The following is a 13,255-nucleotide window of genomic DNA, read 5'->3' on the forward strand; positions in this document are numbered from 1 at the left end:
GGGGCCAGAGGTCAGCCTGAAGCCCACTGGATGCTGCAACTGGAAGAGCTCAAGTTCTCAACTGGTTCATTATCTCTGCCTTAAAAAAATTGGATATCAAACTTTACCTTCGGCTTGATCTTGTTCACAGGGCACAGGATGCGCCAGATCGCTCTCCCATGTGCCTTTGGAGCCTTTCAGGGAGTCTGAGGGAAGAGCAAACAAACAAACAATTCCTGAAGTGGTTTTCATGCTGGAAAAGCCTGGTAGCTACTGGAGTTAGAGGTAGCCCTTAGGTCCCAGCTTCCTATTTGGCATTCTGATACTCTGACAGATTTTCTATCTGTTTAACCACAGCCCTATAAACTATAGAAGTGTACTCGTGGGTTTCAATTATTCAAATTGATTTCAGAACCTGTGCACTTACTGAGCAGTTTTTTGCCTGCAGTAGTAACCTTAAACAAGGAGCTGGCAAGGAAGGATGCCTAAGAATAATCAGCAGCAATACCAAGATTTTTATTTCTAACAAATGGATTGGCACAAAGGTATGAGAAACAGCAGAAACCACCTACTTGCTAAATAAAGTGATTTATTATTTATTTAGAACAACATTTTTTCAGGGTTGGATTTTCACAAGCTTGACAAACATTAAATCCCATAAATCCCAGTGCAAATCCTAGCCTCATGTCACTTGATGACAGAACTCCCAAGGTCATTATCGTGGTCCAGACTGCTTTTCTTTTTTGGGGCAGACCATCAAAATGAACTGCCCAAAGCCATCCTCTAAAACAGTGGCAAAGTGAGGCTTAAATTAGATGACATAAAGTCCAATTGCTGTGCTAACTGGGATCTTAATAAACACGGGGCATTATTTTGTGGTGTCAGACAGCATTTTCTGACAACAGCCACATAGTCTGGGGGAATGGAGAAATACATAATGCATAATTCCATTGAATTCAGGTAATACAGCAACACAGACACCCGTTTCAGCTCTGTTCATCCCCTTAACACGCAGCTTTCCCTGGATAAAGAGCTCTCTTTGAGCCTCGTTAAAAACCACCACTGATCTAAGTGGACATTTCTGCAAACTACAGGGATTAAGTCCACACCAGGTCATAACAGTGGCAACAGATAATCAGGATTTGTGTTCCTGAGTGAGATGCTTTCTAAAATGCTCCTCGATGGAAAACGTGACGGTGCCAGAAGATCTACAGGGTGTGATAAAAAACTATGTTATGACAGCCTTGATAAGGCTCAGCTTCAGGAAGGTCCCTTTCTGCAACACAGCCAAGCAAATCTTACAATATACCCAAGGATACCCCAGTAAAACTCTGTTCCTGAAACTTTCCAACTATAATCTCTGATGGATAAGTGAGAAAGCTGGGTTGTTAACATCTGATCCAAATTTAATAATCTGTAGGAAAGGTATGCACTGAAAGTGTGTGGCTTTAATTAACTGCAAATAATCCCCCAAGGCAAATATTTAATTACCTGCACAGCTTCTCGCCTCTTTCGTGGCATGACAATAAGTTTATAAATCCAAGTTTGAAAGTAAAATAACTCACTGATGTACAATTTGCTAAACTTTGCCCTTGTTGTCCTTTTTTTTCACCCTACTGTGGACTTAAAACACTACTCACTGTTCTCAGGTGGACCACGGCATCAGTCTTTCATACTAGGATGCCACTTCGTACTATAAAGTACAAGGGATCACCCTATCAGCCTAAATCAGAGCAAAACTAAATTAGAATTTCATCAATTGCAAGTTTAATCAAAAAGCCAGTGGAAGGATCTCTTGGTATAAATGCAAATAGCACTAAAAATCTGTAGGGAATTTTTCAAGCAAACTTCAAATCCATTGAGCAACATTCTGGCTTTGCTGAAGTTCTGGATAAAGCCAAGACTTGTAGCCCATACCTTCAATTAATATATGTTTTTTATGCTTGTAGAAGAAACTGTACTACCAAAGCTGGAATTAGAAGTCCTCTGCCATAAGTACCGTGAAGCCAAGACCCAAATACAGCGTTTTAGGCAGTCAAAAGTGATGATAAGTGTGATATCACCTGCTAGGGGAGGGAGAACTGCATGTGGCTCTGCCTCATCAGACCCTTAGAGCCACCTTATCCCACATGTATTGCACAGTGCTTCAAAGTCCCAGACCGGTGCCTTTAATCTCAGTTCACACACGCCACCTTCTTTAGCCCAGAATGAGGGATGACTCCAATTTCATGCAAAAATCAATCCGCAGCATCAGAGGCCCAATTACAGGCTGTGGTCAATGATAACAAATGGAGTTTAAGGAGCCTCGTGCCTGGCTGATGTATGTGCCCCACCAGGCTCCATTTAGGCAGAGCTTATGAAATACTGCAGTTATCCCACAGTGTGGGTGTCATTGCTATTCCCACCTGCTGGCACAGCTGCCAGTCTGTCCCCACAGGCTTTATCCTTACGGGATTGCAATTTTCTGTTAAACTTTCATTTTTGTCATAAACAGTTTTCCTATTGCTCCAGGGTTTGAGAAAGCAATTTAGCTGCACAGAATTCCAAGTCATCCCAGGCAATACACAATAATAGTTTTACACAAGTTGTTTTTGGGGTTTTTTTTGGCAAAGTCTATTTCTGAAAAGAACAGACCATGGGCAAGAGCTACTGCCTAGCTGGAAGAGTCTGCTGCTCTTATTCCAGCAGTAGGAAATCAGTCTTGATTGGTGTCACTGTGTAGATTCTGAGTTTCAAAATCCTTGAGGTCAAGACCATGTCAAAGATTCCTTCTTTTCAAATGCAAATACTGCATCAAATATTCAAGCCAAAAGCTCCAAAGACAGTTTTACTTCCAGGATTAATGACAATGAAATAAAGCAAAGGAGTAAACCTGGATTTATCAAGAAAATCTGAGCCAAGCAAGAGTGAAGTGTAAAACCAAAAGCAGTGGTCAGTAAAAATGCTGATGAAACACTATTTCCTGCATGCAAGTTTTCAGTAGGATAAGTGGTATTTCTATGACTCAGCTGGTCCTCTGCACTCCTTCAGAGCCTTTTGGAACTGGGCATAAGCCCAGTATTGTCGTCCTAAAGGATTCCAGGGTCTACAAGAGCTCTGGCCATTCCTAATGCCTTTGGTCACCTCTGATCACTAGGGAATTAACTCCTGATGTTTTTAAATGGCATAAAGCAGAGTTAGCCTTCTTCTAACACAGCTACCTATCTGTTCAGTCATACCAGGGAATCCAAGTCAGGATGTTATTACACAGCACAATATTGCTTAGTTTTTTGATAACACACATGCTGGGCACTATTTACCTCGGGTAACTACAAATTGGAACAGCAAAGGTTAACACTCCTCCAGACAGGACTGAAAAAAAATCAGTGTTTCTGACACCACACTGGAGCACAGTTCTTAATGCCACCACTGATCACACGTGAATGAACCAAACACGACATTTAAAGACATAAATGAACCAAAGATAGGCCACTTTTATCTAGTGCACATCAAGCACTGAAGTGCTCATTGAAGACTGAGCATCCCTTAGTCCCCTCAAAACTCTTCCTTGCTGGCTGAAGAGGCAGTGTCCCTGTCAGGATTGCTCATCTTTGCACTGAAACCAGTGTCTTGTGGGACTGTGTGCTTGAATCCACCTGGGAATTAGCCCCAGCCTTTAACAACCCTTGAACAAAACATTTAGACCTTAAATAAGCTGATCAGAATACTCCCCAAGTATATTCACTCCTCCAACGTATCAGCTCTGTGTTGAATTCATCTCCAAGAAAAGCATGTAGCTTGCAATAAACGATCAATCCTTCCCTTCCTGCCAATAATCAGACACTATTTTGTCTAAATCCTGCATAAATCCCTGCGCTTTTCCATGCCATTCATAATTTCTTTTGACTGCATAAGGCGATGCTGCTCAAATAAAATTTTGCAAACGCTAAGGAAGAGGGGAAATGGTAAGAACTGAATGTTAAGTGGTTTTAATGATCTTTTAAAATTCACTTCCCCAGCTACACTCTGCATGGCTTATTTACTGAGTCGTTTCTAATGTGCAACACACCTGGGTCCTGCACACAGCATAGATAAATCACCATGTTTTAGGGGGCTGTAAGAAGATTAAAGAGGGAAAAGCTGGTCATTAGGAAAGAAACAGGTTCAGTGCATTTTATTTTTTAAGCATGATACTGTGAAAAATGACTGGAATAGTTCCAGACTGAAAGAAATCAAGCAGGCGTCTAAAATTACAGGTAATGGTGTGCACAGAGGCTGCCACATGATTAGGGTATTCTTTTGCCTCATAAACCGAGGAAAATGTGTTAAAATGAAGTACTATAAAATGGTGATTTATGAGAAGTTGGGGAGAGATTCTTGAGCTTTGACTTTAAAATGTTATTTTTATATCCACCAAGATTTCATTTTAATCTATCTTTATGACAGATTAGATTTATTGGAGCCCAAGTTTATATGGATTGGTGAAACAGACCCTTTAAGGTGCAACAACCTGTAGAGATATTTTTGCAAGTTTTTAGGTAGACCAGTCAGTTCCTCTCTGCAGGTGAGGTCCCAGTGAGTACCTCTCAGCCATTTGTGCTTTGAGCTGACAGAAGGGCATCTCCTTTAACCTCACCTTCTGTCCACCTGAGAAATTCCAGGCACAGCTGGTGTAACAACCGAGGGCATCCTGCTGCTGCCATAAGGGGCAGGACCTGTTGTACAGGGCTCTGGGAAAGGAAAAAACTGAGCAAAACCTGACTGCCTTGGTTACAGCCTCCCCAGGAGAAGATACTGAGAACAAAGGTTGGAGGGGGGAGATGGAAAGAGCAGGATCTCGCACTGGACTGACAGGAGCGCAGCTGGATGGCTCCAGGTCAGCTAATATTTAAAAATAAGTAGGATTTAAATAAACCAGCTAAGTAGATTAGTGTTCGCTGTTGCAGCTGCCTGTACTGGCGAAGGGTAGAGCAGAAATATCTGAGTAGTTCAGGGGCTGGACCCCATCTGGATGTGCAACTCAGGTCGGATTAAATGTGAAAAAGTGAATAACCCACATTATGTGCAGCTCGAAGTGACCCTTGTGGAGGATGTTAAAAGAACAAGTGGCTGGTTGGATGGTGGTGGTTGTGTCCCTGGTTAAAAACCCCCAATCCCCCAAAATTAGCTTGTGTTAGCCTGTTTGCTTTCCTGGCAAGCCTTCCATCCAAGGGACAGAAAAATGTTATCACCATAGGGGGCAAGCAGAGCCACAGCTATGGCTGGGGGGGCTGAAACTCTTCCATTAGAAAAGGTTTCTTTTTCAGTTACCTATAATTGAAATTTTTCAGGCTGAAATTTTCCAGGTCTAATCATAGCCCAAGGGTGAAGTAAAAACATTTCATTGGTAGCTGCTGAGCGCTCAGCACTTCTGAAAATCAGGTCATTCATTTAGATGTCTTAATATATACTTAAGAGCTGATTTTAAACACTTCTTTCTGAGCATATTGGCCTTCCAGTCAATCTTTTTCACCCACTTATCAATGACTAATTTACGTTGATTTGCACAGCTCCCCTGCATTTAAAATGCTCTATCTTTCAGTTTGTCCCTTCTCAATCATTTACGTCTTTAGGACATCAAGATTTTTTCAACAGTGAGAGCTACATCTGGCCAACCAGGAATTTATACCCATTATGGTTCACAGGCAAGATACTTACAGGCTTCTGGGTTGCCCAAAGCCAGGTTTTAGGGCTAACCCCCAGCCAAGGTATGTCCCTAATTCTGTTCCTGACAAGCCCTCCAGCTGACTGAATCTGACTCCATCTCAGAGAACAGAGAAAAATAGTGACTTGCTTTAAATGGCGTTCCCACAGGAGCCAGACTTTGGTGCACACCTGGAAATAATTAATAGCTCCTTTATTTTTAAAATTAATTAGCATATGATTTAATTTAGTTGACCTTCAAATGAAAATTCAGTTCTTTTTAAGTGGTAATGAATTAAAATCAATGTATTGTGCACAGAAACTCTGCTGTGATTGCATAATGGGGAGTTCTGCTTTACCTGTACTAAATCCAGTTCCTTTATACATTTGCCTGACAGAAAGTCCTATCATTAAATCAGGTTAAATAGTAAAGAGGCAACTGAGATGAAGATGCAGAACACTCTCACACACACACATGTGCATGCACACATACTTTATTTAGCCAAGAGTAATCACAGGTTCAAACCAATCTACACATAGTATATGGTCCATTTAAAACGAGTCTGTAGCTCCAGCACAATCTTGTACAGGCAGGCACAGCAGACTGAGTGCAGCCTGCCTGATACGTGCTTTATCTGCTGCATAAACATTAATGGCTTTAATCACTTTGCTCTGCCCTTACACTTCATAAAGAGAAGCATCTCTCACTTGAAACGCGCCGTGGATAAAGGATCTACTTCCATATGCACAGTAATGAAGCGCCGTGAAGGTGCTGCCTGGAGATGTCAGCTCTCCCCCCAAGAGATCATAGTTAAGCATGAGACTTTTCAAGGGTAAAATTGCAACAGTTCTCTGCAGGCAGTGGAAAGAGAAACTTGGCACAGACTGGAATAGGAGGATACTTCAACAGCACAACACCAAACATCGTGATATTCTTGGAATATGGCTGTTCTTTTTTCTTTTTTTTTTTTCTTCTGACAAGCAGTCAAAAAATTCAGTTTGCTCAAAGGCCATGTACAAACTGGGCCTTTGTGTATTTTTTCTCTTCTATTGCAACACAAGAGAGATAATTTTACATTAATGTGAGATTTGTAATCTCACAGGAGGTTTTCATTTGAACCCCTCAAAACGTGACTCCTGCACTGTCCCACACTCTTTATCATGAAAATCCTCTTCCCCTCTCCTTTAAAAAAACCCCAAAAGATAAAGATGACTCAGGCACAACAAAAATACCAGATCTTCATGGTAGCAGAAATGCATGTGTTCTGTTTTGAATATCACCACATTTCAGAGCAATAAATAACTATGTCAATATGTTTGCTATATTCTGATCCCAAAAATATGAAGGGAAAAAAAAATCAGAAAAATCAGTAGTCAACTCTAATCAGACTCAAAATACTTGTTTTGGTGCACTTACCAGAGCTGACATTTGAAAGACTGTTATACTTCCATGGCAGGCATGGAAACCTCCCATTATGAGTGGTTTAAACTATGCATTTTGGGAATATGCAGCCTAAACTTATTTGTCACAAAACTCCCTTCATAGTGATTAGGTGGAAGGATTGGGAAAACATAATTTCTCTCAATGCTGTACATTCAGTTCATTTAGTTGCAGATAAACTACAGAAATGAGTATGTTCCAGAACCTGGCAGGTTTTAGCTGTGTTAACTCAGTGGGCAAACAATTTGAAGGCTGAAATTTATTTTGGGAGCAGCAGGTGTTTTCAGAAATGCCAGGATTTTGTAAAAGTGCCACTTCCCAAGCGGTAGCAAGTTTTTTTGTAACACTAAATGTTCATTTAAAAATAACTCAAAGCCTAAAATCATAGAATCATCGAAAAACCACAAAATGGTTTGAGTTGGAAGGGATCTTGAAGATCATCTCATTTCAGCTCCCCAACAGGGACACCTTCACTAGACCAGGTTGCTCAAAGCCTTAAAGCCTGGCTTTGAACACTTCCAGGGGTGGGGCATCCACAGCTCCTCTGAGCAACCTCTTCTAGTGCCTCACCACCCTCAGAGTGAAAATCTGCAAAGGTTAAAGTCTACTGATGGAAATAAGGATTAAAACCATGGTCTGGTGCATTCAGTGCCCTTATTGTCCAAAATTCTTGGTTCCATTAAACAAACCAGTAAGCACATCCCAAAACATTGTCTTCTCTTTTCTTTTTTCTTCCTACTTGTATAGTTTATAAATAAAATATACCAAGGAGAGTCTGTCTTGCTCCGTTTTCCTTACCAGATGCTTTCCATCTTACTTACAAGGAGAGGTAGGACATCAAAGAGATAATGCTCTTTGGATCTCTCAGGGCACTATCTCTCCATCAGACTCCCAAAAGAAGTGAGTGAAACACTATTTATATTCTTAATATATCATAGCAAAGTGAGACCTATAGTGCCAACATGACTTCTTTCCTGAGAAGAGACTATAATACAATGGGGCAAAAACCTGGAGGGGTTACACATTGCAATAGCCACTGAAAAGCATATCAGAAGACAGTCATCTTTTTAGTCAAGAACAAGCACTCAAAGCAATACCAGTTTGTTGGAATCTTCAGTAGGACTGCAGACAGCAAAGGAAAACCCAAACCCAAAGCCTCACTGTGACCCTCATGCTGCAAAACATACCAATACTCCCATCTGATGGGGAGTCTTACAGATACAGGATACATAAACAGGCCAAATGTCATCAAGACAAGAGAAATTAATGGCAGGCAGTCACCAGCCATGCTGGGATTGAATCCATCACTATTTCTGCCTTCCTCTAGCCTTGCCACAAACTTCAATCTGTGAAGCAGCAAAAGCCAGTGCTCCAGCAAGGGTTTGTGGGTTCTTTTTTTTCCCCCTTGCAGGATCAATCAATCAGTTAAAAGAGCACTTAAATCAACCTGCACAAGGCTTTGAACTCATAATCAGGTAAGTATGTGGGCTCTCCAGCACGTGGCTTTGGAACAAAAGGGCAGGATCTCACACCCCATCACACTTATCTAGAAAAATGAGAAGAGAGTCAAGCAGCGACGCTGAATTAAACATTAAGTCTTTTAAAATAAATAAGTTAATGGACGTTAATAATTATGTTATCTCAGTAAAATGCATTAAATCTTCTGCTGGTCTTTCTTGTAGGTTCTACTGAAGGACTGTATTTATTATAGATAGCATAACTCCTGTTTTGCATTACCAGTAGCCAACATTTTATATATCACCCAGGCTTTTTCCTGACGTACCCCCACAAAAATGCCAAATAATGTAGACTGGCACAGCAATTAATAGTGTGATTATCACAGGGTATCAAAAACAGTACAGCTGTGCACTGGTTCCTATCTGTAAACCAACAACTCCACAGGAAAAATCTCAGCTTGAAACATTTAAATTAGATCATCTCTCTTGTTTCCTAAACTCCCTGTCATTTGGCCCTGTGACACTTTTAAATATTTATCACAAACTAAATGATCTGAGTGCCCAGCACAGTCTGCACAAGATAAACATTACTTGCTCCCTCTCCATTATGACTTCATCTCCTCCTGTCTCCTCCTGATGTGTTTATAGCTATTGTGTTTTTCTTTTTGTGCATGAGGAGAGCCCTGAACAGGGAGCTGATTTTCCTGAGATAGACACGCACACTTAACTCCACGCCTGTGATTTGCCCCAGTGAGCCCAAGCTTTGGGCTGATTTTGGATATGTCATGTATGATATTTTAGTATTAATTCCATAACAAGGGGACTTAGGAATTCACTGCATCACTCCTGCCAGCACAACAGCTGGTGCCAAGTACTTCATTACAAAGACTTTCCTAAATGGAAATCCAAGCATTTACCTATTTCTAAATTGTTTAACTGCGATTTGGGCAATTTCCACACAAAAGAAAATAAGACCTCATGAAATGTCCTCTTGGGAGAGGTTATTTCAAAACACAATTTCCAATCTGTACCTTTATCCTCGCTCAGTTCTGTGTCTTCTGGCGATGATAGGCTGGCTACAGCTGAAGGTTTTGTCTCATCTATAAGAATAAAGGAAATGAAAGAGAAGTTATTCATTAGATAGCAAACTGATGGACCACTTTACTGAAAAAAGGTGTTATGCCTTATTGAGGCAAGATATTAGACCTGAATTTCATTTACTGGGCTTCCATCCATTCACTGGCCATTACTGGTCTGATTGTCTTCCCTAAACAAGAGGTAAACTTACATTCCAATACTGCCAGATCAAGTCTGTATTTCAATTTCTCACAATACAGAGAGAGAAACAGCTATTGGTTTCAAGGGTAGGCTGGTGTTGCTATTTGGTCTGAAACTCCATTTTTCATTTAATCCATCTCTTTTGAGAAAAAACAATTATGCCATTCTTAACTTTAACCATGTCCATGAGTCCCACTGGAATCCAAATGATTAAATGCAAATGCTTTCCTGAAAATAGAAGCTTTCATGAATCAGGACTGAAATCTAGCAAGTTCCTAAAAACCTCTGGCTGGGAGTTTTTTAATGGTAGAGAGAGCAGGTAAAACTACTATAGATAACAGATACAAGTGGTACCTGAACTTAAAAGACTTTTTAAACTTTCACTGTTGCATTTTCTTGGTAATTTTTATAGTTCTAAAACATTTATAAGCTTTTGTTTTCATTTCTAGACTTCCATTTCTTTCAAAAGACTTGCCTCTTATGATTCTGACATTTTTTTTCCTAATATAGCCATCAAGTATTTTTAACTACCTTGAAACAAGAACTCAGAGCCACCTGCCATGCTGTTTTTCCATGTGTTAAGTTCATCGATGATAGACTGGAGGCCAGACTTTACAAAAACCCCACACAGTAACAGCTGAAGATTTAAGTCTTTTCAGACCACTACTGGTTTTTCCACTAATATAGTTTTCTATACAATATATATTTTATTTTTCTCTATAATATTACTATATTTTTCACTATATCAAGAATACATAAATCTTTATGTAATGGATGGGGTAAGCATACAGTGTCAATTTTTTTGTCCTATATTTTCTTTCACAATATCAAAGTATATGATTTGCCACATTCAGATGAAAGTTATGCCTTTTGATGTAGAAAATACAAATAAGAACTTTAACATTTAATGGGACTGCTCCTAACAGCGATCACTCCTAGTGTTCAGAAATGTTTTAGATGTACACTGGGTATCCTGGAAAACCAGATAATTTCCTACTGCCAAGACAGGGCACAGAAGCAGCAACCTCAAAGTTCCTGGTGATGCTTTGTCTCCGCAGTGCACAGAGCAGAAAGCAGCAATGACTCATTAGGTGGATGTAACTAACTCGAGGTAATTGTGCCCCTCTGTTCCTGTCACTATGTCAACCAGGAGGGATAAGTGTTAAGCCAAATTATTTTTTTCCTGTAACACCATGTGCCTGTGGTCAAGGAGGTGACTAATGGGCTGTGCGTGGGCACAACACTCTCTTTAGACGTGTACCTAAACCACGTTCCTGAGGTATGACATTTTCTGGACCTGGGACCTTAAATGTCTGGATCTTTTCCATGACAGTCTCCATGAGAGTAACCAAACATGACTACCAGTGTAAGATAGCACAAGAATGTACCTCATGGCTCTGATAAACCAGCTCTGGCAGCTCGTATCACTACAAGTTGTTTTGGAAAAAACACAATGCATTGAAGACGCCTACAGTAGCACAGCAATAATTTGGAGGGGTAAATATTCCTTAATTCTCTTGGGAAAAATGAAATGCATTTCATTCAAACTGTTTTGTGAACCAAAACACCAGGGAAATACACACCCCATCAGAGTGACTATCCCTGACAAGCACAGTGGGTTGTATTGGGCATCTGCGGATGCTGTAACTGGGTTTAATAGGAACCTGTACGACTGCAGACAGGAGCTCTGGGCAGTATCAGCTTTTAGGTGAGCTGGCAGACAAGCAGGACTTGGTTTTGGTTAAAAGCTCAATATTTCTTGGAAAAATATATGCCCCAGACTACTCAGAGATTCAAAACAGAGCCTCGATTCAGACAGAACAACTCATTTTTCTCCCTGGTCCCCTTTGCCTGTTTAAAATATGACCAGCACGAAAGTGAAAAACCCAGGAAAGGAAATGTGGTTGCCCTCCAGCACTCACAAAACACCACTGCATGCTTATCTCATGGAGGATAAAGTTTGCTAAGGTCTCTGAGAATCCAGTTTATTCTGTAATACTGTGTGCCTGAGGCTTCACCTCCCACTGCCTGCCCCATGCAGGGATATACAGAAGAGGTGATAAAGAGGACATGAAGCATAGAAGGACTTCAAGTATGTGTGGACAGCATCAGATGTTAGCACTCAGCTGCAGAAGTGTGACCTGTGGAGGGCACTTCCACATAACACAGTGTCCAATTCACAGGACAAAAAGGAGGACCCTCATCCACTGGATTCCTCGTTACCCCAGTGAAGAAAGCAAACCACGTAAGTCAAGAATCTAGGCCTTCTAAACTTACCTGCTGTGTTTGCTGACTGGCCTTCTTCCACTCTATTTCCCCATATATTGAAAACAATCTGATTAAAACAATCTGGATAAAACAATCTGACTAAAACAATCTGATTCAAAAGAAGTTCCAAAGAAAACCATTTCAGTCTCCCTGTATTAAGTATGTTTAAGCAACATTCTGCACTACAGTGAGGAAAAAACCCAACCAAATGAGAAAAGCATTGTGTTTCATGTAATATTATGCTAAAAGAAATAAAGAAATAAGGGGATATATAGAGATTTTGATTGCCACTTTTGGTAACTGATTCATTCTAGCTGTCTCTTGCACTGAACAGAGGTGGGTAGGATGAAAAAACCATAAAGAGAAAACCAGAAAATCTATTGTGAGCACAGAGAGACACTGTATTTCAATATACTGAGCTCACTATAATTTATAAATATGTCACCTGCAAAACCCCCTGCTCGTGAACTCTGACATTCACTCATGGCATATGCAATATCTTTCTGTATGAATTTAAATCTTCATAATCATTGAGAATTGTGCAGAGATTGTTTAAAATCTAGAAGATACCTCTTAAAATCTTCCAAAGTTGAGTTTGCATCAAAAGGAGCCTTCTGCCTGCTTTCCTATTTCTCCAGATTTCCTATTCCCTCCCTCATTTCTATTCTATGCAGAGGGAAAAAAATATTTCTTGCTAGTGAGAAGATTAGACAGAGGTTCACCTTAAAGGGAGAATGTGGAGCTGGTAAGCTGGAGAGGGAAGTCTACATTCCTGCACTGCAACACATTCATTCATAATGAATGAAGTTTCGGTCTCTAATGGGAGGATTGCCAGAGACCTGAACTAATCTGGTGAAAGTGTACAAACATTCCTCTTCAACAGCACTGACTATAGTTATTGTTCACTCAGGTGGATAAAGCCTAAGGTAGTCCTTTAAGGGGCTGGGCACAAACCTGCTTCTTGGATCTGGGCCTCAGTTTCATCGGTCTTTTGCTTCTCCGCTGTGCCATTACCACCTATTGAGAAAAACACATCAAAATTATTTACAATATATCTTTTTATCGGGAACAGCAGCAGCAATTTTAATTGTAACCAATTCAGCACAAGCTGCTAATTTACAGCAAGGCACTGGGATAAAAGAGGAGAGATGTAAACTGAAAAACCCTCCCA

At 40.4% G+C, this 13,255-nt stretch overlaps 1 protein-coding gene across 2 annotated transcripts in view; it reads right to left on the reverse strand.

The window, feature by feature from the left end:
- Window positions 1-13,255, reverse strand: part of MACROD2 (mono-ADP ribosylhydrolase 2) — an 842,575-nt gene that overhangs the window by 41,227 nt on the left and 788,093 nt on the right. For both annotated transcript variants that reach the window (XM_071582106.1, XM_071582105.1), the window contains exons 12-14: window positions 13,039-13,101; window positions 9,570-9,638; window positions 108-185 (exon numbers count right to left, since the gene is read on the reverse strand). In XM_071582106.1, coding sequence (XP_071438207.1) covers window positions 108-185; window positions 9,570-9,638; window positions 13,039-13,101 — 210 coding nt within the window. The remainder of the gene's footprint in view (window positions 1-107; window positions 186-9,569; window positions 9,639-13,038; window positions 13,102-13,255) is intronic.

Source organism: Pithys albifrons, chromosome 2 (genome assembly GCF_047495875.1).
Source record: "Pithys albifrons albifrons isolate INPA30051 chromosome 2, PitAlb_v1, whole genome shotgun sequence".
Classification (NCBI taxonomy): Eukaryota; Metazoa; Chordata; class Aves; order Passeriformes; family Thamnophilidae; genus Pithys; species Pithys albifrons.